This window comes from Kwoniella shivajii, chromosome 9 (genome assembly GCF_035658355.1).
Source record: "Kwoniella shivajii chromosome 9, complete sequence".
Classification (NCBI taxonomy): Eukaryota; Fungi; Basidiomycota; class Tremellomycetes; order Tremellales; family Cryptococcaceae; genus Kwoniella; species Kwoniella shivajii.
The window spans coordinates 613,463-640,221 of NC_085916.1; the positions used below are offsets into that span (position 1 = coordinate 613,463).

At 43.2% G+C, this 26,759-nt stretch overlaps 11 protein-coding genes and 1 non-coding gene across 12 annotated transcripts; 5 read left to right on the plus strand and 7 right to left on the minus strand.

Annotated features, from left to right (window-relative positions):
- Nucleotides 1–193: 193 nt before the first annotated feature.
- IL334_006553 (uncharacterized protein) lies at nt 194–1,570 on the minus strand (the record flags this gene model as incomplete). The annotated part of the gene is made up of 8 exons (XM_062938253.1): nt 194–261; nt 327–345; nt 413–493; nt 560–603; nt 676–740; nt 808–831; nt 899–977; nt 1,042–1,570. 8 exons carry the CDS (start codon nt 1,568–1,570, stop codon nt 194–196), a joined length of 909 nt encoding a protein of 302 aa, XP_062794304.1.
- Nucleotides 1,571–2,841: 1,271 nt separating this feature from the next.
- Nucleotides 2,842–5,117, minus strand: IL334_006554 (uncharacterized protein; the record flags this gene model as incomplete). Its single annotated transcript, XM_062938254.1, has 9 exons — nt 2,842–2,906; nt 2,971–2,989; nt 3,057–3,125; nt 3,189–3,232; nt 3,305–3,369; nt 3,436–3,459; nt 3,534–3,615; nt 3,716–4,486; nt 4,622–5,117. 9 exons carry the CDS (start codon nt 5,115–5,117, stop codon nt 2,842–2,844), a joined length of 1,635 nt encoding a protein of 544 aa, XP_062794305.1.
- Nucleotides 5,118–6,388: 1,271 nt separating this feature from the next.
- On the minus strand, nt 6,389–7,698 carry IL334_006555 (uncharacterized protein; the record flags this gene model as incomplete). Its single annotated transcript, XM_062938255.1, has 7 exons — nt 6,389–6,421; nt 6,503–6,603; nt 6,686–6,749; nt 6,816–6,872; nt 6,937–7,208; nt 7,298–7,340; nt 7,435–7,698. The coding sequence occupies 7 exons, from the start codon at nt 7,696–7,698 to the stop codon at nt 6,389–6,391; spliced, it is 834 nt and encodes a 277-aa protein (XP_062794306.1).
- Nucleotides 7,699–8,217: 519 nt separating this feature from the next.
- IL334_006556 (ubiquinol-cytochrome c reductase, iron-sulfur subunit) lies at nt 8,218–9,640 on the plus strand (the record flags this gene model as incomplete). Its single annotated transcript, XM_062938256.1, has 4 exons — nt 8,218–8,422; nt 8,611–8,928; nt 9,138–9,282; nt 9,442–9,640. The coding sequence occupies 4 exons, from the start codon at nt 8,218–8,220 to the stop codon at nt 9,638–9,640; spliced, it is 867 nt and encodes a 288-aa protein (XP_062794307.1).
- A 599-nt stretch (nt 9,641–10,239) lies between these two features.
- Nucleotides 10,240–11,551, minus strand: IL334_006557 (uncharacterized protein; the record flags this gene model as incomplete). Its single annotated transcript, XM_062938257.1, has 3 exons — nt 10,240–10,491; nt 10,737–11,359; nt 11,437–11,551. The coding sequence occupies 3 exons, from the start codon at nt 11,549–11,551 to the stop codon at nt 10,240–10,242; spliced, it is 990 nt and encodes a 329-aa protein (XP_062794308.1).
- A 444-nt stretch (nt 11,552–11,995) lies between these two features.
- On the minus strand, nt 11,996–13,666 carry IL334_006558 (uncharacterized protein; the record flags this gene model as incomplete). The annotated part of the gene is made up of 2 exons (XM_062938258.1): nt 11,996–12,655; nt 12,722–13,666. 2 exons carry the CDS (start codon nt 13,664–13,666, stop codon nt 11,996–11,998), a joined length of 1,605 nt encoding a protein of 534 aa, XP_062794309.1.
- A 1,597-nt stretch (nt 13,667–15,263) lies between these two features.
- IL334_006559 (uncharacterized protein) lies at nt 15,264–18,867 on the plus strand (the record flags this gene model as incomplete). Its single annotated transcript, XM_062938259.1, has 6 exons — nt 15,264–15,489; nt 15,549–17,342; nt 17,446–17,662; nt 17,720–17,787; nt 17,853–18,279; nt 18,336–18,867. The coding sequence occupies 6 exons, from the start codon at nt 15,264–15,266 to the stop codon at nt 18,865–18,867; spliced, it is 3,264 nt and encodes a 1,087-aa protein (XP_062794310.1).
- Nucleotides 18,868–19,001: 134 nt separating this feature from the next.
- On the minus strand, nt 19,002–19,724 carry IL334_006560 (uncharacterized protein; the record flags this gene model as incomplete). Its single annotated transcript, XM_062938260.1, has 5 exons — nt 19,002–19,083; nt 19,137–19,212; nt 19,265–19,326; nt 19,391–19,501; nt 19,573–19,724. 5 exons carry the CDS (start codon nt 19,722–19,724, stop codon nt 19,002–19,004), a joined length of 483 nt encoding a protein of 160 aa, XP_062794311.1.
- A 361-nt stretch (nt 19,725–20,085) lies between these two features.
- On the plus strand, nt 20,086–20,768 carry IL334_006561 (uncharacterized protein; the record flags this gene model as incomplete). The annotated part of the gene is made up of 3 exons (XM_062938261.1): nt 20,086–20,314; nt 20,464–20,507; nt 20,565–20,768. 3 exons carry the CDS (start codon nt 20,086–20,088, stop codon nt 20,766–20,768), a joined length of 477 nt encoding a protein of 158 aa, XP_062794312.1.
- A 267-nt stretch (nt 20,769–21,035) lies between these two features.
- Nucleotides 21,036–21,150, minus strand: IL334_006562. Its single transcript, XR_009999600.1, has one exon. It is a non-coding gene; the product is annotated as a 5S ribosomal RNA (ribosomal RNA).
- Nucleotides 21,151–22,482: 1,332 nt separating this feature from the next.
- Nucleotides 22,483–23,553, plus strand: IL334_006563 (uncharacterized protein; the record flags this gene model as incomplete). Its single annotated transcript, XM_062938262.1, has 4 exons — nt 22,483–23,009; nt 23,063–23,156; nt 23,209–23,253; nt 23,305–23,553. 4 exons carry the CDS (start codon nt 22,483–22,485, stop codon nt 23,551–23,553), a joined length of 915 nt encoding a protein of 304 aa, XP_062794313.1.
- Nucleotides 23,554–24,609: 1,056 nt separating this feature from the next.
- Nucleotides 24,610–25,490, plus strand: IL334_006564 (uncharacterized protein; the record flags this gene model as incomplete). Its single annotated transcript, XM_062938263.1, has 3 exons — nt 24,610–25,286; nt 25,342–25,399; nt 25,449–25,490. The coding sequence occupies 3 exons, from the start codon at nt 24,610–24,612 to the stop codon at nt 25,488–25,490; spliced, it is 777 nt and encodes a 258-aa protein (XP_062794314.1).
- Between the last annotated feature and the right edge of the window lie 1,269 nt (nt 25,491–26,759).

Genomic DNA, 26,759 nt, shown 5'->3' on the forward strand with positions numbered 1-26,759 from the left:
TAATTGTGTATATGCATACGACATATCGAGTATTTGTCCGTGTGTAGTAGTGTATATAATTTAAATTCACGAAGCATCGCTCAGCGATTATCGTTTTCGTATTCGCTTCGACAGTCACAAACTTTTGATTCGAAATAATCGTGTACTGCTTTGGCACTCAGGTTTGCCAAACCAGGCAGCTTCAAGCTGAAATCTAGGATGATTTCGTGCCTACGTTTTGGGCGAATTGACCAATAACGTTTCCAGGAGGGTTATATTCGCCTGTATAGTCGGATGATGAATCAGCTACAAGAATCAGATGCAAAGGAGAAAACGAGGTAGCTTACACATGACGTAAAGGGAGTTCTTTGAAGTAGAGATAATTGTCAGCTGAAGGTAAACAAAAGATATTATATGATATGCTGTTACTCACCTGACCAATACCGCTGAAGATAGTCCCATCTGCACACTGAACCATCGCACATCCAATTTGGGTGGTACCTTTCCATACGACCTGTGAGTTATCAAATCAGCTAGACAATCCTTTGCACATGGGCTTTCACAGAATAATATAACTGACCTGAGTGAAGTGGCTGTATTGAGGATTGGAAGGATTGTATTCCGCTACAATATTACCATTTTGTCAGTTCGATGACCAGGAATTACCTTGCACATATGTGTGTGCGAAAAACTTACAAGCTTCGTTTGCCCAAGCGTTGAAAGCTGATGTAACGTCATAACCACCTCCTGCACCAGCGGCCCTGCATAACAGAAATCGTACATCGGATCAATTATTGTGGGCGTTCAGCTAGATGAGGGGGAACTTACAGATTCTCTCCATAAGGTCCATGACTGCCATAGAAACCGAACGACTGTCAGCCATTGAACAACGTGTGTTCAAACTCAAATAGTCACTCACGTATGTTCAAATTTACAGGCTGTAGCGTGACTTGTAGCGTAATCAGCGAGTGTCTGATTCCAAGTTACTGGATTAGCACCTATAAAATCGCTGGATCAGCCAATACCAATGCGAAGAGTGAGAACAGTGTTTGAAATACGTACCATATTGAGCTCTGAATGCGTTATGCAGCTGAAGCAATTTCTGAGCGTTGGGGTCAGAGGGTGTACTGCTTGATGCAGATGGCTTGGCGGGTTGACTAGATGAAGCAGAGGTGATCTTCGATGACGATGAAACTTGGCTCGACTGAGCTTTTACAGTAGAAGCAGAAGTAACTACGGCAACAGTAGATTTTGCCACCGAAGTCGAGAGCACGGAGGTTGATTTCACAGTAGAAGAGGCCAGTGATGAAGCTGAAGTTGAGATCGGTTTCAAGACCGAGCTTGAGCTAGAAATCGATCTTGAAATTGAGCTTGAAGCTGATTTTGATGGGGTGGCAATGACAGAACTAGTTTTCAAAGTGGATGCGCTAGAAACTGACTTGGAAATTGAGCTTGGGATAGCGTTCTGTTGGGTATACCATTGTGTCACGGTGACGGTAGTGGTGGTGGTGGTGACGTTATTAGGTGCGCAATAAGGTGCAGCTTGTGCTAAAGACGCGAGCGACAGAAAAAAGATAGAGGCGAGCTGCATTGTGCTTTTTCGAACCGTTCAGCGAACTCCGAGGTCTGCTAATGATCAAGAAAGATCGGAAGAAAGAAGGAGAGGGAAAGATCGTGTTCGAGAAATACAGACGTCTAGCCCTTAGTTCTCTATCTGCTGTTGATGGCGAAAATCGTATATTAGGTAGAGAAGAATGAAGAATCAAACGAATGTATAGACCGACAAAGAAAGACAGGAATGAAAATCGTGCATATATACTGAATATTTACTGAACAAAAAGAACGATCAAAATCGATCGAAACGTTCTTCTCCTTCTCCTTCTCCCTCTCGGGATTCTATCGGAATCTCGACCATCATTTGTCTAGACCTCGTATGAAATCATTAATCGAGGCACGACGGAGGAACTGGTAGATAGGTTTCATCTCATCACCTAAACGACATGAAAGGGGCAAGGAGAAGATATGTTGGTAACTGTCACGTTATTCTTATACGATCATAATTCATATGAAAAGTTTATTGTTTTAATTGTTTTTTTTTTTGTTGACACGAAATGTGAACTTTGTTTTTTCCTTGTGCCTGTTGCCCCGAGATCTGCTTCTTCGTCTTTGTAAAGGGGATACTCGTAGTCTCCAGATTCCACCATTGCGAAAATTACAAATCACCTTGTTTCAGAAAACAATTACTTGATCCGGATGAAACTTTTTCCCCCTTTTACCCCGCGAAGGGGAATGAATTTAATCATTTTCATATTAACATCCAAATATTTCCTATTTACACTAGCCCATGAAAATATAGATACCGCCATCCGATCCACCTTGGCGATGAAGTACGAGGTACGGGTGCACAGTGCGTGGAACGATGTTTCATGACCCCCTATTCACAAGAAGATAGGTCCGTGCGTGACCATTGCAACCGATTTGGTGTTTGGGATGTAGCGTATCAGTAGTCTCAACCCATCGTCAAGGTCAAAAACTGGTATCCAAGTGTTCGATGTCAGCGCGCACAAGCAAGAACCCACGTACATACCGACAAATCCAGATGCTGTCATGTGTTGGTGGGTTATGGTATGTAATGAGCTTTTTGGTTGTACATACGCTCAGCGTACATTATCTACATGCAGTTGTATATGTGTAATAAAAGAAAAGTGTCCCAAATGATCAGTACTGATGTATGTAAAAATATTGATGTATATATGGAGTAAAGAGTCTAGTTGGAAACGTAGTCACTCCCGGCATATGGACAGTAATTCGTCAATCTCATTTCAGCATCCCTCCTGCTGCCCTAATCTCTATAACATGCGTTTACCTCTTGCCGCCAACATTTTGTGCGAAGGCACCTATCACGTTCCCTCTGGGATGGTATTCGCCTGTTACATATATGCTGATGGATTAGCATACTAAGTCGTAACGGCTTTTGGAAGATAGACTCACACATGATGTATAATTGGCCCTATGAGACAACAATCGAGACGTCAGCTCACTAAGTCGATCACTCCATGATGTGTGGACTGACTCACAGCTAAACCTGTATTGGCTCCACAGTTGATAGCGGCACACCCTATCGTGTTAGTCTCTTTCCATACGACCTAGTGGGATTTCATTCACAGTCAGTCCCCAATCGACTTGTACAAAAACATAATGGTAATTACCTGAGTGAAATGACTATATGTTGGACTACTAGGATCATATTGCGCTGTTCGTCGTATATGATTCAGCCGGTGCTTCTGTGACAATCATCATGAAAGCACAAGAACATTTCACTCACAAGCTTCATCCATCCACATTCCAATACCACTCAGAATATCTATGAAACCATCTGTTCCTACTGCTCTACGGATCACAAACGGCACACATCAGTATATATGTCAAAGCATTCTGTCGTATCCCCAAACTCACAGGTTTTCGCCGTATGGTCCATTTCTGATCGGGTTGATAATCGTGAGAAATTAGTTGAAGCACACTAGATAGTACGTTTGAGTAAAGGGGAAACTCACGTATGCGTCATTGAAGCGCAGACACTAGCATGTTGACCTGCATAAGAAGCTAGATCCTCGCCCCAGGATACGTTTCCTGCGCCTACAACGGTGAATATATGAGTCAACCTCTCAATTTCATTGACGTATCAAGATGTGAGAAACACCTCAAAAAAGGCCTTGTGTCTAGAGTTGGGACTTACCATATTGTTGTCTCCACTGGTTATGACAATCAACGAATTTCTTCGAATCATCACTTTGTGGAGCGGTAGTAGGAACTGGAGCTTCGGAAGTTGTACTAGGTGGATTTGACCATGTATCAGTCCATGATGAATGCCATTCTGATGCACCATAAGTTTGTCCATTGGAAGTTTTGATTGAAGATGAAGCATATCCTCCTTCAGTAGAGTACGAGAATGGCGTTGTGGCATTCACGGTCGGATTTGCTGAATATACTGGAGTGGGCAGTTGCTGCATTGATGTAGTAACCGGGGTCGTAGCTTGAACAGATGGGTAGGTAGCTGTAGCTGTCGCCTGAATGGGTAATCCTGGTACCGATTGAGAAGTTGGTATACCACCTTGATCTGTCTTTCCACCTGATATTCCTGTTTGATAAGACGAGACTTGAGAAGGTTGTTGAACCGGAGGCGTATACCATGTAGTCACTTCTACGTAATTTGTCGAATAGATCGTTGGTCTTCCAGCTGATTCCACATTTGATGCTGTTGGACCTTGATATTGACTTGATTGAGAAGGTGAATATCCACCTCCTCCTTTGACTAGACTCGCATCTGGAATCTCATCTATCGATGATTGAGACGAGGGAGCAGGTACAGCAGTGGGGCTAGTGGGAGCATATGCGGATGGATTCGCCGAAGAAGCGAGAGGAGAAGCAGGAATAGAAATAGGAACAGTGGGGATGGCGGCATCGGCAGTCGAGCCAGGAAGGGAAGACAAAGGAGAGCCACCGCCACCTTTGATGTCAGATACGTCAGGTCCATATTGAGTTACAGAAGGAGAAGCTGAAGTTGAAGGGTAAGAAATCCCTCCGCCTTTGATATCCGATACATCCGGCTGATTAGCTTGATCATTCCCAGATGAATATTTACCACCACCCCATCCTCCCCAACCGCCTTTCTTCCCTCCACCCCCTCCCCATCCAGATCCTGCAGCAGATTGCACACCTGCTTGAGCATCTGTATCTGTACCAGCTTGGGAATCACTTTCTGTTGAAGATGGTGGTGTCCATAACCCGATACTCATAGATTCAGTTTCATTATCATTCTTTACTTGGTTTGACGAATTTGATTTAGAAGCATTGACTGTATTTGAGTTTGTTACTGAGACTGAAGATGCCCTTGAGGTTGAGGCGGAGGCTGATGAAGGTAGAATTGAAGCTGTTTGAGAAATGGTTGATTCATCCTGCTTTATCGATTTTGTTGAAGCAGAATAAGAAGACAAAGGAGAAGATCCATATCTACTTCTCCGAGCACGGTGTTGATTATGATTATGTCTTCTCCGATAAGTATTCGATTGGGGACGAGCAGATATGGTTATGAGCAAGGGAAGTAATGAGAAGACAGTCAATAAGGTGGAATAACGCATCGTATCGACACAAAAAATGATGGAAAACTACAAAGAAATAGTCCGTGATATCAAAATCCCACTAAATTCAAGAACCAGTCATGAAAATACTGAGTACTGATATCGCGCAAACGATCGAGAGGGAGGTAGATGTTATGGATGTGGAGAGCGTTTAGGGAACGTAGTAAGCGTTGATATTCACTTTTGCCTGTAATAATAAAGCAGTGAAAGAGCCGAGAGAACTCGTTTCTTGATGATCTTGGTTGAAGTGGTGAGAGCAAAAGTGATTTCGATATGTGAGGAATTTACGTTGTACTGTAGGTCAAAAAGTGAATGAATGAATGGAAGTTTGCAATGCGAAGATGAAAGATGAAAGATGAAAGATGATCTATCAGTCGATCAAGGAATGATCAATGACTGTATGTGGGAAACTCAAGGATAAATTGTAATTGTAATGGATGAAAGGGAATATCGATAGGCTATGTAGTTGATTTTATCAATTATTGGAATCGACCAATACCTTATATCAATTCGCAATATCACTCCTGTTCGGTAGGTTGGGTCCATTAGATTTCGATCGCACTGTGAAGAGTAGTCTAGAACATCAATAACGTTCATGATTGATCGTAAAGAAGGTCCTGTGAATCAAAGTTAGGAGTTCAGATGGAATTATCGATTATCTATCCCCCTTGATGATGCCCGACTTCAATCATAGATATTCCTGTGAGAAAGTATGAGCCTCGTTTCATCCGGGATGATCAATCCAAAGGTATCATCATGGCCCATGAAAATCTGAGATTGAACTATGATTCAAGCGAGCTCCTTTGTCCCTGACGATATCTGACAAGAACTCCCGTTAGTCAAGTAGCATGGCGCCAATCGATCTTGATGATTGTCACCTTTGGGATTTTTGACAAGCAACGATAAACCGAAACATGTTAATAGTTGTAAAAGGGATGAGTACGAGTAGAGGTTCAGATCATTTCCAAACAGCTCGTTAGCTAGTATTCTGTTGTGTAGAATAATCTATAGCATATAAAGGTATGCCTCTATGTCCGTCAATACCCAATTACCCAATCATCTTAAATGGATGCCCTATCAATTGCTCAAACCCTTCCACAACTTCATACCATCAGTTCTGCTAAAACTACACGAAAATCCTGTTGTTTGAGGCTGAATCACATTTCGTACATCTAGAACGCCAACATGTGTCTCTCTTGAATCCTTGCCAACTTTAACAGGAGGGCGTCAAATGGGATGAGAGAATACCTATGACCAGATATATCATATATCTACGCTCCGACCCATTTGTACATTGTTACTTTCTAAATCATGGATATCATTTATTAGCTCTTGTTTCTCCTCAGTTCAAAGGTATCTGATTGGGGAAAAGGAGGATAGCTCACATTGACAGTAGGTTTAGCGACCATTTTCTTAGAAACCAACGTTATCAGGCATTTGTTGACCTTTGCTTGAGGTAAATCAGGTGGGAAAACCATTTCTTTGACTATCAATTAATATCGCTCAATAAGCTTTCCTCCTGAACTTGAAAACAGAGAGTAGAACTGGACTCGGTGAAATGCACTTACGTGGTATACCTCCTGGATTATCCATCAATTTCGAAATAACTTTTTCCATGCGTATCCTTTCAGCCTAAAAAGTCATATAACGGCATCAATAACGTTTACGTCAATATTAATATGCGAAAACACGACCTACGGGTTCACCACCTCTGTATTCCAAGGGTAAGCTATCTATTATAGATGATATCTCCAACTATATAAAAATAAAAGCTGTCAGCTCAAAATGGCCATACGACGATTATGCCTTAATCACTTGCCTCCCTCTTCTTCTTCGCGGCAGCCACGGTGTTTCCTTTCTTAGCTATCAGACCTCCTGAGGGTTTTCTGACTCCTGGGACGGGTCCAGCTTTGGGTCTGTTACCACCAGCAGTAGCAGCAGGAGGATGATCATCATCCATTGACGTTGAATATGCGGTGGCGTAAGTCATATCTGCTGGATTGAGAGCAGAGGATGATGTTCGAGAAGGAGCAGAGACGGGCGTGGGAGGAACCATCAAAGATGATGGTTGGGTTAATGAAGGTTCTTGAACTAATGATCAGGCGTTGAGTCAGTACTGAACCTCGTCTCTTTACCTAAGATCTTTTAGTGAACTGAGATATAGGTTGTTATGGATTCACCATCTAGTGATTCGATCCTGGAGAAACTTTGTTCGTTGGGTGCCTATCATCATCATCCAGCCTGTCAGCAGTGAATACAAGGCCGAAAGTGCGATCGTGAGGATATCAAGATAGCTCATGAGCCACATCACACTCACCTGAGGCCATTCTACACAGAAAGCGTTCATCTTCAAGGCGTACAGATATCCAGCAAAAGCTTCGTTGAATGTTCCCAATGCATTGTGTAATGCTGTCATCCGTTGTATATTCGAAGACAAAGTAGCCACTTCATCTGAAAGATCCACCATCGCTCCTGTCAGGTGATCCAGCCCTGACGAAGATGAGGTATTTCGATCTGTCGATCTAGCTAACGAGGTGAGTGAACCTGTTGATATTCGTCGTAGAGGATGAGGTGGAGGCATCTTGAGGGGTGATTCTCGATGGTGAGCCCTGTGTTGGAGGTTGATGACAGTGACCGTTGTATGGTAATATGTTGTGTTATATTATTGGAGATCACTGTTCGACCTGCCTTTCTCGCTTTCGTAGTTCGGTTGTTGTTGTTTTTGTTGCTGTTGAACATTATTCCCATGAATGAAATTGAGACGCGACTTTGAAATCTCAATTCCCACACACGCGTGTTTGCCATGCCTTATAAACAAAAGTGCCACATTGGATATATCCGCTCGGAAGTTTTCGGAATTAAATGCAGAATGGGTGTGTGGTGTAGTGTATGGTGAGTAGTGGTGAGTGGAATCAACCGACGAATCAACGAAGCTCCGATTTCATACAAAACCTCAAATCTCAACTCCCCCTTTTGCAATCCCAAATCCATGGAAACAGCGAATGGCAACAAAGTCATTAAAGAACGGATACACTACATAAAACCCCTGTCTCTCACTCTCTCTATCCTACAAAAAATCGTCCTTGTCATCGATAACAAAATGGCATCATCACTCAGCAGGGTCAACCTACTTCCGACCACAAGAACTCTCGCTTCGGGTGTTCCTCTTGCGACCAAATTAAACCACGCCATCCCCACTGGTTTGGCAGGAGGTGATCACCATGGTGCAACAGGTGCCAGATCTGATGTACCTAAATCTTGGGCTTTCAAATCTGGCGTTAGAGGACATTTGGGAAAGACCAATGGTGAGTTCATATAAATCAGCATATCAAACTCGAAATTGTCAGATATCAATAAGGATCGACCAATATGTGGAGAAAGATCAACACATTAACTAAGATAGATGCACAAAAAGAGATTCGATCGAATATTTTTCAATAACAGAAAGGAAACTTGTCAAGAACAATGCTGATTGAATATGTTTATATGTTAGCCCTTCCTACATCATCATCATTTCAACAACGATTCATCTCAACTTCTACACCCGTATCAGCTGATACTCACCATCCAATGGTCGGCGCCACAGGTGTACGAAGAACTCCCGCAACTGGTGTCCCAGATTTCTCACCTTACAAAGCCAAGAACCCAGGATTGAACAGGACGATCTCTTATTTCATGGTTGGAGGTTTAGGTGTTTTAGGTGCATCAGGTATCAAATCTACCGTGTCTGATATTCTATCAAACATGGCTGCTTCGGCGGATGTTTTGGCTTTGGCTAAAATCGAAGTTGAGATGGGTGCTATTCCAGAGGGTGAGTTTTGGTTCTTCTTGACCTTGACAATGAAGATGAAGAATGGAGATTGTAAATGGGTGAAGAAGTGGTATGAAGGGTTTCCGATCGGATCGATGAGATAAAGTCATTCTGTTTTACATGTAGTGGAAGAAGGCGATAGGTTTATTGGGATATCAACCTGCATCGCAAGAGAAAAGCAAGCTGACACGACTTGTTTATCCAATTAGGTAAAAACTTGATCGTAAAATGGAGAGGAAAGCCAGTCTTCATCCGACATCGAACTGCTGATGAGATTGATGAAGCCAACAAAGTTGACGTCAAGCATTTGAGAGATCCCGAGAACGATTCTGACCGAGTGCAAAGACCAGAGTGGTGAGTTCGGCTCCATTACGCACGTGGAAAGCCATTCGTCTTGTCCCCCGTCAAAATATTATCTTCCATCTTTCGCAAATTCATTATTCCTTCGTCATTATCCATGTCACTTTGGCTTTTATCAGTGAATACACATACTGATGTGATACTCAAAAACAGGCTCGTCATGTTGGGTGTATGTACTCATTTAGGTTGTGTACCCATCGGAGAAGCTGGTGATTACGGAGGATGGTTCTGTCCTTGTCACGGATCCCATTACGATATCTCAGGTAGAATTAGACGTGGTCCAGCTCCTTTGAACCTCGAAATTCCAGAATATCAATTCAACGATGACGAAGAAAAGATCGTCATTGGTTAGATAACAATTCGCCTGATTTCAAAAGTAAGAGTACGAGTAAAGACTATAAAAGTGTTGTTTTTAGACGGGACGGGATGGGACGATCGATCATTTAGTTGGATTTCTCTTTTTTAGTGCATGGTATATATATATGCAACGCATCGTTTCTGATCTCAATGTTTGTAGACTCTGGTTTATCGGTTCTCGGTTCTGGATTCAGGATTCTGGATTCGCACAATTTTACGGCTCGTACACTGCTTAAGTGTGAAGTCAGTACTCAGGTATCCAACATTCACTCGATCGTGACCTGACATGTAGAATGTATTATAGAAACCAATGACACCTGTTGTGTGATTGTCTGATACAATCAACGACCACTTAATGTAATACTAATGACACGGCAGTACATCACTACCCAATCTCTCTGCATATCAACGTCAACAGTCGCCTATTAAAGTTAAAATTGATAGACAAGAATCACGTAACATATCATGCAGCCTGCCATCCATGAAAGACAAAGGAATGTCTCAAGTTTCTTCTCAAGTTTCAATGCAAAATGTGGGTGAGTATGCATGCTATTGTAGTGAAGTAATAACGATGATATTTGTGTATATGTTTATTTATATTCTCAAAATACCATTGCCATTGCCATTACCGTTACCGTTACCACTACCTGTTTTCTCTAATTCATCTCTCAGGTTCAAAACTCTTTCAACGAGCTTTGGATCTTTCAATTGAGGTATGAATTGAGGTAAGATGTTTAAATGGAATAAACGATGTGCTGCTGGTGAACCATATTGAGTGAATATTCCTCCTAGTATAGATTCTACTGTCATTCCTAATATCTTGGCATCGCCTGATTCACGTGATGTCTATTGAGTGTAAAGGGACATTGTCAGCTTAGTCAGGAATAAAGGCAATAAGGAGACAGTATCTCGATAGACGAGGGAAAATGGTGGGACAAATAAAAACGAGATGTGAATTGCGATTTAATTTCGTGCGAACGATCGATCACAAAAATAGATGAATCCGTCAATCAACCGATCCCACCAACCCCATTCAAGCCAATTCTAAACTCATGTTCACGTCCATGTCCAAACCAAGAACGTTGACTCACCTGATTCTTATCCCATCTAGTTACTTGACCAAGTTTCCAAACTGGAGCAACCGTTCTACCTAAATTTCTAGCATCTCTCAAGTTATCTATTTTATCACTTAATGATTTTCCACCCAAGAAATCGTTCCCATCTATTGAAAGAGCTTTTCCTTTATATGCATCATGTATGAATATATTCCAATACATTGATAATGCTCTTCTACCAATGAATGACAATCTTGAGTTATGTGGTTCAGATCCGATTGATTGATTGTTCACTTCTTCCCCTACGTTTTCCGTGATAGAGGACGATGATAGGTGACGTATGGGATGGGAATAACGATATGATTTATGTGTAAGGATTTTTAAGGATAATTCAGGTGATAATTGATTTGTTAAAGGTAAATTCAAAATGGATGTTAGAAAACTTTGGGCTTCTTGTGGTGTTATAGATCTTTCCGGTTTCGAATTGTAATCAGAGTTTATTGGTCGATTATAATTTGATCTTGGTTGACGAGGGAATGAATTCGATCTCGAGTTTATGGAGTAAGGTGTTGACGATGAAGAAGAAGAAGAAGAAGAAGATGATGATGACGAGGAAGATGGTATTTCTGCTGTAGCTACTGCTGAATATTGTCTTTTGACTAATAGAGATGATTTGCAGTCAGCGATCATACCTTCTTATGTGACTCAAGTCGTATACAAACCAAGCTTTACTCACCATCGAAAAGCGTTCTCTTCGCTCTAGAAGATCCGGTCACTCTACCGGATAACAGAGGATTGACCAACTGTCTGGTTGATCGCATGACCGAGGATGATGAAGATGCAAATGCCATTTTTCACTTTTTTTCTTTCTTTTTCTATTCCTGTTTATTTGTGATGTATGTGACTCGATCTGACCAGATACCAACAGAGTCACCGGATTCACTGTTGTCCAGTAGGTCGAATTGACAGGGTTGATCGGTACTTTTATGAGATGCAAACTGCTGTTTGCTATAGTAGTAGTTGCAAAAAGTCCAAAATCTCAACAAAGACAAAAGTGCAATGAAATCTCGTTATATATATCGTGTAACATAAGATCGGGAATTTCTTCGGAATTATCCGTTTGAGGCGGATTGATTCACTTGCTGTGTCTATGGTGACTGATTTCCTCATCGGACTATAATGAAAGCTGATCATTATGCATTGGAGGAAGAGCAAATCTATATGAACAGATTTATTATCAAGACGAGAAGGTGTATATATGTATGCAGATATCGCTACGATACTTTTGAAATAATTCAGATCCACCATTTACCCCAAATCAAACCGCCCCATACGCTCAAAAACATTTCCCTATCCACACCATCCCTTCTATAAACTCCTAATTGAGCCATACCTTCAACGAAATATCGAGCCGTATAGCCTAGCCATACCCAAGTCCAAATAAAGCCTATTATCCTCTCCATGAAGGTCAGCCATGTCGGTTCTTGACCTTTCATATATGATTTAGATTTTAACCTTCTCCACAAAGTCTTGAATAAAGCTTCTACAGCCAGAGCGAATGGTTGAAGGACGAAAAAAGGTGTTAATCTCATTACATCAGATAGATATACCGCTTGGTTTTTAGGATGATTTTTAAGAATCAAAGCTAAACTTCCAACATCATGATTTAAACCAGATAATAAAAAAGTTATAAGTGATTTAATCAGATTTTGAATCATTAGTTTTGATGACATTCGACGTGTAGGTAATCTAGGTGAAGAAGTTGGTATAGGATGAGAAGGTGATGTTTGTCCTGATGTATGTAATGAGTTTGCAGAAGAAGAAGAGGTGGATGTCGTGGTGATAGGTACTGTAGGATGAGCTGATATTCCAGTGTGTGTTAAACCTAATACGTTCTCGCCAATACCTATCCAGCCAAGAACGTATAGCCATCTTCGGTTATATCCTTGCCATGTCTATCCAACAAACGTATTCTGAATCAGCCATTTACTATGTCTCTTGGAAGGAGAAGAGATATTCACTCTAGACCACATGGTTGATAATCCTGGATATCTCCATAGCTCATGTAGATCACCAAATAAAGGTGGCCATCCCCAAGGCGTAAACATTTCACCTTCCCAACCAAGAATCCCACCTACGATCACGCATGTCATTCCCCAGAGTATATGACTGTTGACCAATACGAACCAAACTTTCACTACTACAGCAGTAGAATTTATAGCTCGTTCAATCTGTGTTAAACTATCATATGTTGGTGATCCAGGTAAACCAGAGAAAAAAGGTGCCGAATAGATATTTCGAATTGCACGAAAGAAATCATCAATTAGGTAATATAATATGTATATCTTGATGTTATGTTTTATGAATGATTTCCTTGTTGATTTTCGTAAATACGGATGTCGACGCGATGAGCCACCTAATGGACAAACTGTATTCCAACCGACTCCTCTATAAGAGAACCATAAACTTGTTGCCCAGTATAGCTTAGATAAAGTAAATGGTTGAGGTACAGGTTCAGGTGTCAAAACTTCTTGTTCTTCTTGTTCTTCTTTTTCATCCTGTCTGGGTGCTGTAGTGGTGGTAGCAGTAGTCTCGAGATGTGAAGTCGAAGTGGGATGAAGTCTTGATTTTGGGACGAGTCTATGACAATTTTCTTCGGGAGGGAAAAAGATAAAAAATTCTGATATGCGCATCATGAATGTCGACATCAATATAGCTACACCCCAATGATTGATATCGTAAACATCCTCAGCGCATAGTATGATATATCCAAAGACGCTTATAGATATAGGCGCTGCTATTCCAGCTCTGAATAACTTCCATCCTCCTGTGTGAGGGGCAGATAAAGTTAGGATGATCAAAGCGATACTTCCAAATGCTAGGTTATAATCGAATGGAGATTTGGGATGTAAAGGTGGCAGTCGTGATAGAACCGGGGAAAGGGGTATAGGTGGTATCTGTGTCATCTTGAATCCGAGGTATATTTGTTGACATGAGATGTGGATGAATTGAGGAATGTGTTGGGATAAACACTAAGTTGTTCTGGGTACACTCGACTGTGGATTTACGGATTCGGAATAGAAGGAGGGTGACGAAGCAAGACCACAGTTTCTAACAATCTATCATTCTCAGTCCGTAACGTACTAGTGAGCTCGTGAAACCAAAGAAAGAATGATCAAAGCGTTGACACCGAAGCTATAATGAAAATAAATATAACGAGCACTGGCCACCTTCACCTCCACCCTGCAATATGTACGTGCTGTTATACCGCTCGTAAGTATTGTTCGGGTTTCCCGGTCATTAAGAGAAGCGTCGTTCACAGTCTAAATCTCCGTGCCGACCCCTGATAAATTCATCCGCATGCATGGTACTTCTTAGCTCGTAGATGTGGTGGACTACATCATGCGCAATATGTATGAAGTCCATATGTTGTCCTCAGAGATGCTCATGCGTTTCAGGGTGGCAGGGAGCTGCTATGGAAATGAGCGGATAAGTGTGGTATGTATCTTTACGCAAGCTTGTATATCCTCTCCCAACTGTGAAATTACTATCCACTACGGCCGTCCACTTTCCAGATTCGACTGGTTGCTTCAACGACTGGAGACATGGCAATGCAAGTTTAGTGTTCGCTGCGTGCATCCAGGCGATCTCGCTAGAGTTGCGCCCGCATGGAATCTGAAACCTACCAGAACACACGCCATCCACCCAATACATGCGTCACTGTATGGAAGGCAGAGGGGAATTTTGTGTTTCATCGCCTCGATGTCATTGGTTGCAATAAAGACACATTTGAGGACTGAAAAGATGTGATCAGGGTGGGTGGGGAACATGCGTGGGGAATGCAAACCTCGCTTAACAGTATTGTCAAACCAATAGCGCATGTTCGGTCAGACCGTGTTGTATCGCCCGTTGCTCCATAGCTGTCGAAGCAGAATCAAGGTGATATCGGTTGAGTGCAACGGAACTAGGACTAATATGAACTTTGTCCATGATCATGCATATCCGGTTGATATAAGACAAGACCTGTGAATGTGAAGCATATATTCATGCATCGACCTTCTCAAATGTGTCCTCCACGTGGAGCTGATAAAAGTTCGTTTTAATCCGATGATACAGGGTTAGTTATACAAAATGTTCTAATGTCCCCCACCATACATATGATGTTTTGATGTAAATTGGTTTTTACCCTGAAATTGCATAAAACTTAAATCTCCCATCTCTCCATCCACTACAAGTACAAGTACAAAGTTTTGATATCCCAATTACAAGGAAATGACTATCTGCTTATCGCTCCCCTCGTCTCATTTCTGCCTCAGCAGTATACACAACTCTCAACATCCCGTTCTGATATCTGCCTTTCCTATTCATCTCTACCCTCCGTACGGTTGACCGTAGTAGCCGTTGAAGAGTATACTAATAGCATTCGATAATGATCACAATTGTTCCGTAGACCTACCTCGCTTAACACAGTCAAAACTTGATTGATTGATTGTTTGTTTGATTGATTGATACCCATTTTACCCACGTACACCACAACACGACCAATCTGTCATTTCAAGCAACATGGTCAAGAACAATGGACCGTTGCAGATCCGTCTGACTGAACCGGTCATCTTTCTCAAAGGACCTTCAACAGGTTTGGACTTTCGTGGTAGACCTCAAGCTGTAAGACAGGATGGACCATCTGCTATGGTCAGAGGCTTGTTGACTCTCCGCTTGAGCAAACCTACTAGGATAAGGAGTATAACCATAAAGCTAGAAGGGAAGGCTAGAACGGAATGGCCGGAAGGTGAATGTTTTTCCAAGTCATCTCTTGTTGCAAAGATAACCGCTCATGATTTGTCTTAGGTATTGGATCTAAACGGATGGATACACATGAAGAACATGTGATACTCGCTGATCAAACCACATTCTTCAATGCAATGTCACAAGAGACCTCTCGATCAAGATCAACTCGAAGAGCTCTATCGCTTGGTCCTGGTTTTCGTCCTGGATATGAGGATGACGATTTAGATGGGGATATAGATACAATACCCAGAGATGGTGTTGACGGAGATGATTGGGTGAACGTTGAGAGACCTCATAGGGCTATGATCAGAAGTAGCAGTGCTATGCCTGGAACACACGATGGTCACTCTTGGCATAGAGATGGATTTTCACGTAGACCCAGTTTTGACGATTCACCTTCTGTTCGTTCAAGTCTACTTGATTTGGCCAATCTCAATGTTCAAGACCGTGGTCCTTCCCCGGCATACACACCAAACGCTTCTCCGCCTAGACGATCTTCCCAATTACCAGGACATGGTTCAAGACAATCTTCACTTCGACAAAGTAATCCACCTCTCCCTGTCAGCTCACGTGAACCCGCTCTATCTCCTATCGCATCTGCCGCTCCATCACAATCAGCCTCCGAAAGGGGCGATAGTGCCGAAGCCGAGCATCGTCGAGCGGCTCACATCAGAAGTGCCCTCTCAGGTGATGCTGTACAAGAAGGCGCAGTATGGTCCCCTCCTCCTTCTCAACCACAAGATGATAATGCTTTAGAAGATGAAGAAACTGACTCACCAGCATTGCGTCCTATAATCAATGCGAGAAGTAGTCATATGAGCACCGGGGAAGTCAGATTTCAGGATCCTCCATTAGAAACTGTAGAGGAACCTATCAGTACTCCATCCACTGTTCCTCCCCCTAACAATCGTGCCGCATCGGTTCGAACATTTAACTCGCAATTCTCCTCTTCATCTGCCTCACTCTCCCTTTCCGCTCAAGAGCCCACAGCAACAGAAAATCATCCCACCGGCGTCCAAGCTATCTCCGTGGCCAATACAGCCCATAATTCCCCCGCTAACTCTGCGCCGCCATCTATACACCAACGCACATCCACAGAGACGCTCAACGACTCAAGCCCAAACACTTCCCGTCGTACAAGCGTTCTTGCCCCTGAACCAGCCGCCACTGTAACTCGTCGAGGACGTAGCTCTCGTACTGGAAGCGCTTCAACTATTGTCGAAACCCCAGGATTAGGATCTCAAGTCAACCTCCCTTCCTCCTTGCGGAATGCATCTGGCCAACAACGAGCTGCTAGCGGCACGCCCTCTCTATCATCCGCCCCTAGCCTGCAACACCTTCGTAACGCATCTAGTACCCATCGCGATTCAAGTGAAGATAGTCGCGGTAGGAAAAGTTCCAAATTCAGTCTGGCGGCGACTCTTCGAGGTATCAGTCGCGATGTCAAAGAAACGTTTCATCATAATCGACATGCATCCAAAAGTCGATCACGAAGAGAAAGTCCAACGAGAGATAGTATCAGTGATCGCCCCCCTCTACCGACCTCATCCTCCTCGACAACCAGCATGACCATGGCTAGAAGTGGAAGTGGAACGACTGTCAATGACACTCGAAGGCGGCCTGCCGTTGTACCCGACGACTTCGTCCCTTATGGTCGAGGAGGAGCTGGATCGACTAGCAGACAAAGCAGATCAAGAGAAAGAGATGCAAGCGCTCGTGGCAGGGATGAAGAGAGAAGTAGAAGCAGAGCCAGAGGCAGGCATATAGGCATGAAAGTCTTAACGGATAAACTGGGACTCGGAGAGCACGAGGAAGCAAGTGATGACGTGCATAACTGGAAAGAATTCCGCAAAGGTGAGTCAGGTCACCCTCCAATCTGTGCTAATCCGTGCAGGGACGTACAACTACCCGATATCGTTCTCCATCCCTGTCAACGCTCCTCCTACCATTCACGCAGAATTCGGCTCTGTGACGTATCGATTAAAAGCTAGTGTGGTCCGAGTCGGTGCTCTCACTCCAAACCTCACCGAAGATATGGAAATAAACATGATTGCTCAACCGCAAGAAGACGATATGGAAGAGACTGAGAACGTTCTTGTAGAGAGACAATGGGAAGAACAGATGAGATATCAGATTACATTAGGTGGAAAAGCTTTCCCTATTGCCGGGACTATGTGAGTTGACAGATGAGATTTCTTGATCTTCGCTGACCAAGTCTAACTCTCATCTAGCCCAATAAGCATCAGATTGATGCCACTGCTCAAATGTAAAATCCATAGATTGACCGTGGCTTTAGAGGGTGAGCATACATGAATCCTAAATGCAGCTGACATTTCGCAGAGAAAACCGATTACTTTGCTCAAGAGAAAAAAGTTGCACGACATGAAACACCTAAGCGATTCGTTTTACTCTTCATCAAGCAGCCTGACGCCAAGGAACGCATTGAACCGTTGCTTCCGATCATTTCCGACGACCCCAACGCTGCTGAGAATTCACCTGTCGCTGAAATGGCTCGTCAAGCGGTCATCAACAACCCTCCGACCGATGTATTCGATCTGGAACGTGATCCAAATGATTCCATGTATGCTCAATTGATGGAGCCTACTGGACCATGGCATCTGGAGAAAGATTTGCATATTCCCGATTGTACATCAAAAATCAAATTCACAACCAAACATGATCAAACGAATATAACCGTGGGACACTGGCTTAAGGTCACCATTCGTGTTGAGCGTGGTGATGATGAAGCCATGGATACAAAGGGAAGAAGAAAGCAATTTGATATCATCATGTGAGTCGTACTATACACTGTTGTCGTCTGATGCAATGTGCTGACCAATAATATAGAGAAACGCCAATCAAGATTCTCGACTGTCGAGTGAACTCTCACTGGAACTCGTTACCTACGTACAGTGCATTGAACAGAGGTGTATCATCTATACCCGGAGTTTGTTCAGTACACGGTAACAAGTCGACTGCGCCTATTGCAGGATCCGGTAGACCTGAGAACAACCTGATCTCTACCGCCTCATCTATTATCATACATCCTCATGCTTCTGATGTCGGTTCGTCCCACATACCTAGAAGAGCAACAGTGGACCTTACGACAGGACCTACCGAGACGGGAGAAGATTCTCTCTTGGAAAGAAATATAGTATATGATAGATTAATGTCTGGTCAACAGACCGAAACCGGTGAAATACCACCTTCATATGGTGACGTCTTGGCTGAAGCCGCAAGAGGTTCAGGAAGGAATTCGAGAAGTGTAAGCAGGGTCAGAGAAATGACTACGGACAGTCAAGACCAACTTTCTTTCACAACAAGAGGAAGACCAGATTCAACAAGCAGAAGTAGATCGAGATTAGGAATGAGGGATTAATTCAGTATCATCATAAAATAAATAATAGAAATACCAGTTATATGTTGTTTAGTTTGATCAATTATAGATGTCATAGTTCTCTGTTACATGCTTTGTGTCCCACGTCTCGGTCTATATTACAAACAAGTACCATCTCATTGCGGTATTTTCCCTCTATCCAGATCATCAGGTAAAGATTCTTCACCTTCGAATGCGTCTGGTGGTATTCTTCCCTGCCTGTAAACAGTACATTCAGCAGGTGTCCCACATCAGGCAAGACTGATACTCACAGTTCTGTCATTGATCCTTTCAATATGTAAAGGAAGGGTCCATCACCGGCCGGAGGAGGTGCTGTTTGATAAGCAACTAAAGGTTTGATTAATATGGTTATTCAAAAGAAAGTTATAACAGTACTCACTCGTTGTGTTACATCTCGAGCATGAAAACGGTTGTCTAATCTCCAAATCCTGTGTTCCTTTCCTGTTGAACGCATCAAATACTATCAGTCAATTGTCTCTCTACAGCGGGTGGAAAGTAGTCTCACCGTTTTATCAGACATCTTTGACCTGGAGTAGCATTCAATTTGAATTTCCTAGCTGGTTGTTGTACCGGATCTTTGCCTATTTGCGATCTGATGATGTATGATCCATCCGTCCTATAAGTCGACATCGAACATTAGCTCACATACAGAGAATTTTAGATTGTACTTGTTGGAGATGTTCTCACTTTCTCCTCGGTAATCTCTCCAGCTTCCCTTGAAGGACCAAGACGAAATCACCACATAAACAATAGTAAGAACGCAATACAGCTCTTGCAGATTGAGTTTGACCAGCTTGCTCAGAAGAAGATGTTACTGCTCTTGAGAAGACCTTGGGCATGGTGAAAAATGTTGATATTGTATATCAATTGAGATCGAAAATAAATGAACGTACCATTCATTCATAGATGAGAAGTAATCTTAGGTCGTCGAAGGAAAGCTAAAAGCAGCGGCAGCAATACTGCTCGACTATTTGATTCCGCTCAATTACAAACCATTTCTAATCAAATACAATACGAGAGTGCTTACTCGCATACGATTACGATATGACATCCGCATCTTTCATTCTGTGAATCCAATCAAAAAGTCAAACGCGCTTTATGGAAAGGATCTTTCGAAGAAGTTCCTCTTTTCGCTATACACCTTTGCTCAGCAGCCCAGCAATCCCAGCTAACCATCTTTCAGTCTTCTCGCGCATCGATATGTCTGCCTCCAGCTCTACAGAATCTGGTCCCTCTACACTCCGATCACGTTCACACCGTCCACCATCACTCCGGCAAACCGATTCTCATCAAAGTAATTCATCAGCTCCACACGAGAGTCCTGCTAGGGAGGATGGTCCCAAGTCTGGTGTATCAGCTGGATCATCAAATGTGCAATTTCCAGGAGGACTGTATTTGCCTGCTGTCAAAGGTACGATAGGAGGAATAGGTGAGTTGCTCCTTCTCTGTGGCTTGTTATCATATGGCAAGGTGCTTGGCATGTTCAGTTGTCAATGGGTGTAGGAAGCGATTGATGTGAATTGGTCACATTTAGTTGAAGGACCTTTTGGAATTGTTTATTGACATACCTTGAAACAGAATCACCGCGAAGGCACGTTCGAGGTTCAGCAAGTATATCTACAGTAAGTCAACATTTCAAGTCTGGTCTTCTATGGCTGACTGATGGTTTATTGTTATAGCTCCGTAACGAAACTCCTACAACACCGAATTCTAAACCATCCTCCGATACGACTGTACAACCTCACAATCCCGAACAAAACGCTCCCCCGCCTCCACCAGCGAGCAGAGCGATATTTAGAAGTGACCACACAATCAAAAGCTGCTTGTTGGGCCTGAAGATGGATAAAGCAAGCGAAATTGCTAGGTTATTTGGAGCTGCTTAGTGAATAGATAGCTAGATCAATGGTCTCAGAATGGTGGAGGAGATTCTCGTGGAGTAACAGAACAAGAACATCTGAGATTACAAAATTTGTATATACATGAATGGAAGGTATCACGATCATGCTTTCATGCACATAATGACGATTGATAAAGATGTTTGCTGTCCGACTCAATGTGTTTGGGGTCAACTAATCCTGTTTGAAACACCAAGAAGACCTCTAATCAAGTGAATGCCTCTCGTGCGAGCTGGGCTAAAAAGATGATGTCCAAACTACAGCACCTGGGATTCCCATCTGGTCCCCCACGATGGTACTAGCCAGGCGATAGCAACCTTAACTGCACAGAGCGAACGGGATGTGGTGATTTCTTGCTTCTATGGCCGTAGATGGAATTGGGAAATCTCAACAATATCAATACCTTGACAAATGAGGATGAGGAAGACAATGCCAGAGAAAGGTCAATCACCCGGATAGATATCCTTGTTGAAGTCTACTTTATATCGTACTGTTTGATACCGATGCGTGACGTATTCCACCATTTGCCGACCATCGCAGTATCGAGTACGGTAGCAGATTCAGCCACCATCCGATTGCTTAGAGATAAGCAAATGGTCACTAAGTAAATCACGGTTAGTTGCTTATTAGGTCAATTTTATGGAGTCGATCGCCCGGAATAAACCCTGAATACGATACAAGGTCGAGGAGTATCATTCGTTCTTTAGCATATCAACATCAATACTTATTAGTCTCTTGGCATCATCAGTGTTCCATGAAATGGTGGTCGACGATAACTGGTCGCCGGTCATTGCGTGTTACATGTTGCATGTATAATGATTTGGCACTAATGAGTTTCTTGGCACTCCGAGCATATCTTGCTACAACCGTCGTCACGTCGATTATACGTGGTCTAGAATTCCACACTTCGATGTAGACTTGCTGACTAAACCCGTTTGATAGCATGTATCGTACTTAAAAACGTGTGTGATAGATCATTAACGATCATCCATTCGAATGTGAAATCATTGCCAAGCATTTCCATCAGCCCTAGGTTGAATGGTATTTGATTCCTATAATTGCATGCGGCAATGACCATGCGCCAAGACGAATTTAGCGGCTAGTGTCGATCTAAATCATCACCTCAACTCAAAACCCTATGCCAAAACCAAAGTGGCAAGGCGATGCAAGTCGAAATCGTTATCTTTGATGTCATATCACCGTAGTCAGTACAGTCGTATGATATAGGATGTGTGCTCTTTTGGATCTGAGACGACTGTGCATATCACAATCGTATGACTACTGCTGAAACATACCAGTACCTCTTGGCGGAACACATTTAGCGTGTGGTACTCGTTACTGTCACTTTGACTCGGTGCACGTTAGTGAGAACTGCGTTACATTCTGTAAGATTTGGTGTCAGATTATAGCACGATGCATTTTAGACCATCAATATAGCTGGCCTTGGCATCATTTGAACGGATAATTACATGACTATTCGTGATTGCACGCAAGATATAAGGCTTACTGGAAGTGAGTTCAGTTTTCGTTATTGTCCCCCTCAACCGTCCGGTCCTCGTCGAGCCTGGTGCATCGATACTCGTTTTTCTTAGATATAATATCGCCCTAGAGGTGAAACATAGTACTTCTTGCTGTCCCACACAAAACATAATTTTCTGTCACTCGATTCCAAACCATATTTTGTTATATTACCACATTCATCATGCACGACAGACTCAATTCGGTCTCGAAGCCAGAATGGAGTGTTGATATTGAAGCGGCGCCAACACCAACCTCTCCCCGCACTCGGTCGCCCTCTCCAACACTCATTGATCGACGAATACCTTTTCACCGGCGCTTCCTCGCTCACCTCAATGCTGACATATCTCCTTCCTCTGTGACTTATCCTTCAATCTATCAATGCTTCTTGACCGGATTGACGTCTGCCCCATCATTCGCAGCATGTTTCGTATGGTGTGGGTTTCAAACTGGAAATGCAGCTCAACTCGGCCTCGCTCTTGCCCGGACTTTCACGCCCGATCATCAACGAACATTTGGGTTTCAGAAGATGGATCAACAAGCTCTGGTCAGTTTGTTGAGCTTTTTTGGCGGCGCTTCTTTGGGACAAATAGGAAATCGAATTGGGGGAAAGAAAAGAGCTTGGTTGGTCAGCGCGACTTTCGTTCAAATGCTTCTGATGATGGCAGCTGCAGTAGCAGGGTATCTTTCAGGTGAAACAGGCTTAGCAGAGTAAGTATTCTCATCTGACATATCTGACATCAGGTGCTTACGGATATGAGCAGTGGTCGAGGTGAACCTTCGTGGATAACACCGACAGGTATGACAGCTTTGGCTTTTTTGTCTGCCACAATGGGTTTACAAGGTGCCGTTGGATTGGTAGGTCTGTTTGTCACCAGATAAGCTGCTCTTACTAATTGATGTCTGGTAGAGATTGGGCAGTCCACTAGCTACTACCGTTCCTCTGACAAGTACTGTAAGTACCACTTCGTGCGGAGACTTATTCGAGGCTGACTACGTTATAAAGTGGATCGACATATTTAACGATCCCTTCCTTTTCGCATTCCGAAATGTCCGCACCCGAGATATTCGTTTCGCAGGTGCCATATCTCTCATTTTTGGGGCATTTATCTCAAGAGCCATGTTGGGTCAATTTGGCTCTTCGGGGACGATAGGGGTAGTCATTGGCTTCAGGGCAGTTTTACTGGGATGGTGGTTCTTCCTGCCAAATGCGGAACCAGTCCCAGACCAGCCGGAACAGAGGAACAAGCCTTAATGTGGACAGAAGCATGGATACATTCTTTTCTTAGTTGTTGTACATCAAGTTTGGCAGAATATACGATAGAGACGGAGTTCTCGGGGAGCATTGATGAGATCATGCATACTGTTCACGGACTGGCTGTCTCGTTTGATTTGGATTTGGAGTCAACATTCCAGTGAAGCTGAGTCGTGATTTGGCCAGCTATTTAAGGGTCTTCGAAGGCCAATACAGGAAGCTTAGTGGAATGCATTCAAGATCCGCCTTATGTTTTGAAGGAAGAACATACTTTTATAAACAATGTTAAGGCTCCACCACATTCCAGTACGGCCCAGAAACGACGTCAGTGAAGGTCAATGGCATGCCACTCCTTTCATGCAGACTTCAGCTCGCCAGCTCGCTTAAAAAGTTCTATTCCGACAATATTTTTACGATAATCTATCAGCAGACTTGATGAAAGTCCTTTGATGATCTTTCCCTTGACGATTTTCTTCCATCCCCTTACCTTTGACAAGCGAAAAATTCGAAATGCGAAAGAGAAACAGGCGGAAGAGCAGTAAATCTGTTTCTTTCCCTTTGATAATGGTATTTAGATGAACAGCGGTGCTTTATAAGAAGACGTCCTACCATTCTGTTTATGACAAGCTTTTCCCGAAGTTATTGCGTGCATTGAATCAATATCTTCTGTGCTCTCCTCTTTCTCTTCGAACTTTTTGTGAAATGCCAAGATACCTCTAGTGAAATCGTATAATTCCTCCTCATTTCTTCTAATCCTTCATCCTTCTCGTAGTCGTCCTTGTTTCCTTCCGTATCACGCCATTCACCTTCTCTTGCCCTACCTTGCTTACGTATCGTTCTTCTCACTTTGTACGGAAAGCCTTTGATTGGCGAACATACAGATTGATATATATCACTCTAGACCCAGCTTACAGAGTTTGTTAAGTTGCCACTTACTCAGACACTTGCGTACTTTTTTCCCTCGACGTAAACTACCGGAATAAAGAGGTCACCTGACATTGGGTGTACACTTACAAGCCTGACAGGACCCACGCAAGAAGATTGGCCGATAACAAGATGCCTCAAACTTATCCGGGTTCGCAACGACCTTCTACAGCGCCCCGACAAAAGTCAGGACCAACACCGTTATTTCTCGGTTCTGGACAATCAAGCAAATTCCTCTCACCGTTTCAAGAAGCTCGCATTAACAGCTGGAGAAGTGGTGCGTCCAATCCTCCACCTTCAGGACCTAAATCCATCAAGGTCAAATCTGCTCCTGCGTCCATCAACATCGCATCGAGCAAGGCAAGTAGTTGTACTTGCACTTGCAACTGTACTCAGTGTGGTAGTCATGGAGAATGTCAAACTTGCGGTGGTGGTGTAACGAGCTGTTCTTGTTCCCTTCAATCGCCCAAATCTAAATCAAGTCAAAAATCCAAGAGATCAAGTAATGGTCCTAACACTCATGTGAAAGGATATTATTCATCCCATCGTAAACAAGCTAATCCGAGACCTGAACCACCTTTACCTGTATCTCCAAAATCACCAATCAATTTTGCCGTCTTGAAAGCTCCAGATAGACTCGATCTGCCTACTCCCGAACAAGTCCGTAGTCATCAGGTAGGGGTATTACCTCCTATCCAATGGCCTCCAGCTCCAGGACAAGAAATACCAATGAGAGAAATGGCAAAACCAGCAAAAGAGCCTCCTGTACCTAGAATCGCTGGAGCCAGAGACCCCGTCACTCAAAATTAGTGAGTAAACAGCCCTCATGATATCGTGAAACGACATTGATACTCCAAATCTCAGTTGGAGACAGATGTTCCCACCTCATGCTCCCCTGCCAATCATGGGGCCAGGCTTACCTGTAAGTCATGTAGCCATGCATTGCTTCAGCTAATATACAGCGATCACAGCCAGCTATAGGTATGATACCTGCACGTCCCTGGGGTCCCTGACAAGCCGTTCGAAATGACAATCGGGGCATACTGGGTATATCATTTCGGTTATTTGAAAAGTGTCGAGTGGGGTTTTCCGTTGGTCTGAAATTAGGTCAGGCGTTCATTGAAGAACAGCTATCAAAGCAAGCTAAAAAAAAGAAGGGAATGATACGATTGAAGTCGATTGTAGCATAGTTTATCCAAACAAGAGTGTATAAATCCCGTTTCAATAACAGCAAATAATGAAGCACGAAAACATGAAAGCCAGTCATCTATGAGGGCATTTTAGTCTAATTCTTGCACGAGTGTCACATGCATACACCGATGCAGTGTGATGAACTATTGTTCAGGTCAGGATCGTTCGCCTTCCGTGTCGAACGGATCATGTCAGCTTCAGCGAACAATCATGTTGAAGCAAAGAAACAAGGTCCGCACACAACTTCCGATCACACAAACAGGCCTTCTCGTTGCATTGTCCACAAAAACCCCTCACGAACCAGCGCTATCAAGCGAGAGAGTTGCATGACTTCGTCCAGACCACGATTCTTGATACGCCTTTCGTCATTTCTCTCCGATGCAGACGGACGAGAAGAACGTGATTGCAAGACAGTCTTTCAATGCTGGTTCCTTTGTTCCAACCTAAAAAACCTCCCATTGTTGCAAGCCACAGCATATAAGTCAGTCAATGAACCAATCAATCAGATTCAGTCAATTCTCCAGCCCCTGATCAACTCCTTTCAACAAGTAGTCCCCATTCACGGACCGGTCATACCCCACCTCTCGCGAATCACCGGACTGAGTGTACAGATATTCATAGTACAAAAGATGTTAAATCTCTTTGTTCAATCATTCGTGTCTTCCAATCGTTTATACACATACTTCTGTCAATATAACATAAGACTTCGATAATCATCTCAAAAAGACAGAGCGTCCTCTCGCCACTGGATAATTTTGTTAAAGAGCGTGAGTTTGGTATTTCATTACCCCTCTTACGCCCCGTGGAGATGATGAGTGAAGTTCGAGGAAGTGAGATGAAGAGGATTTTAACATCCATTTATGTTTAAAATACCCCAACTTTGGTCCTTTTTTCCATATCTCTCCCAGACACCGATCTCACCTACTACCTGATCTTGACCTTATCTCCACCTCCACTTTCTTTTCTCATCATGTTCGGGATAAGGACCGTGAGGAACGTCAGCGGCTTTCTGGGTATAACCCCTAGGATCTTGTCACTCAGGAGATTAGTTGAACATGAACTGAAAGCTTACGCAATGGTTGCGAGGGATC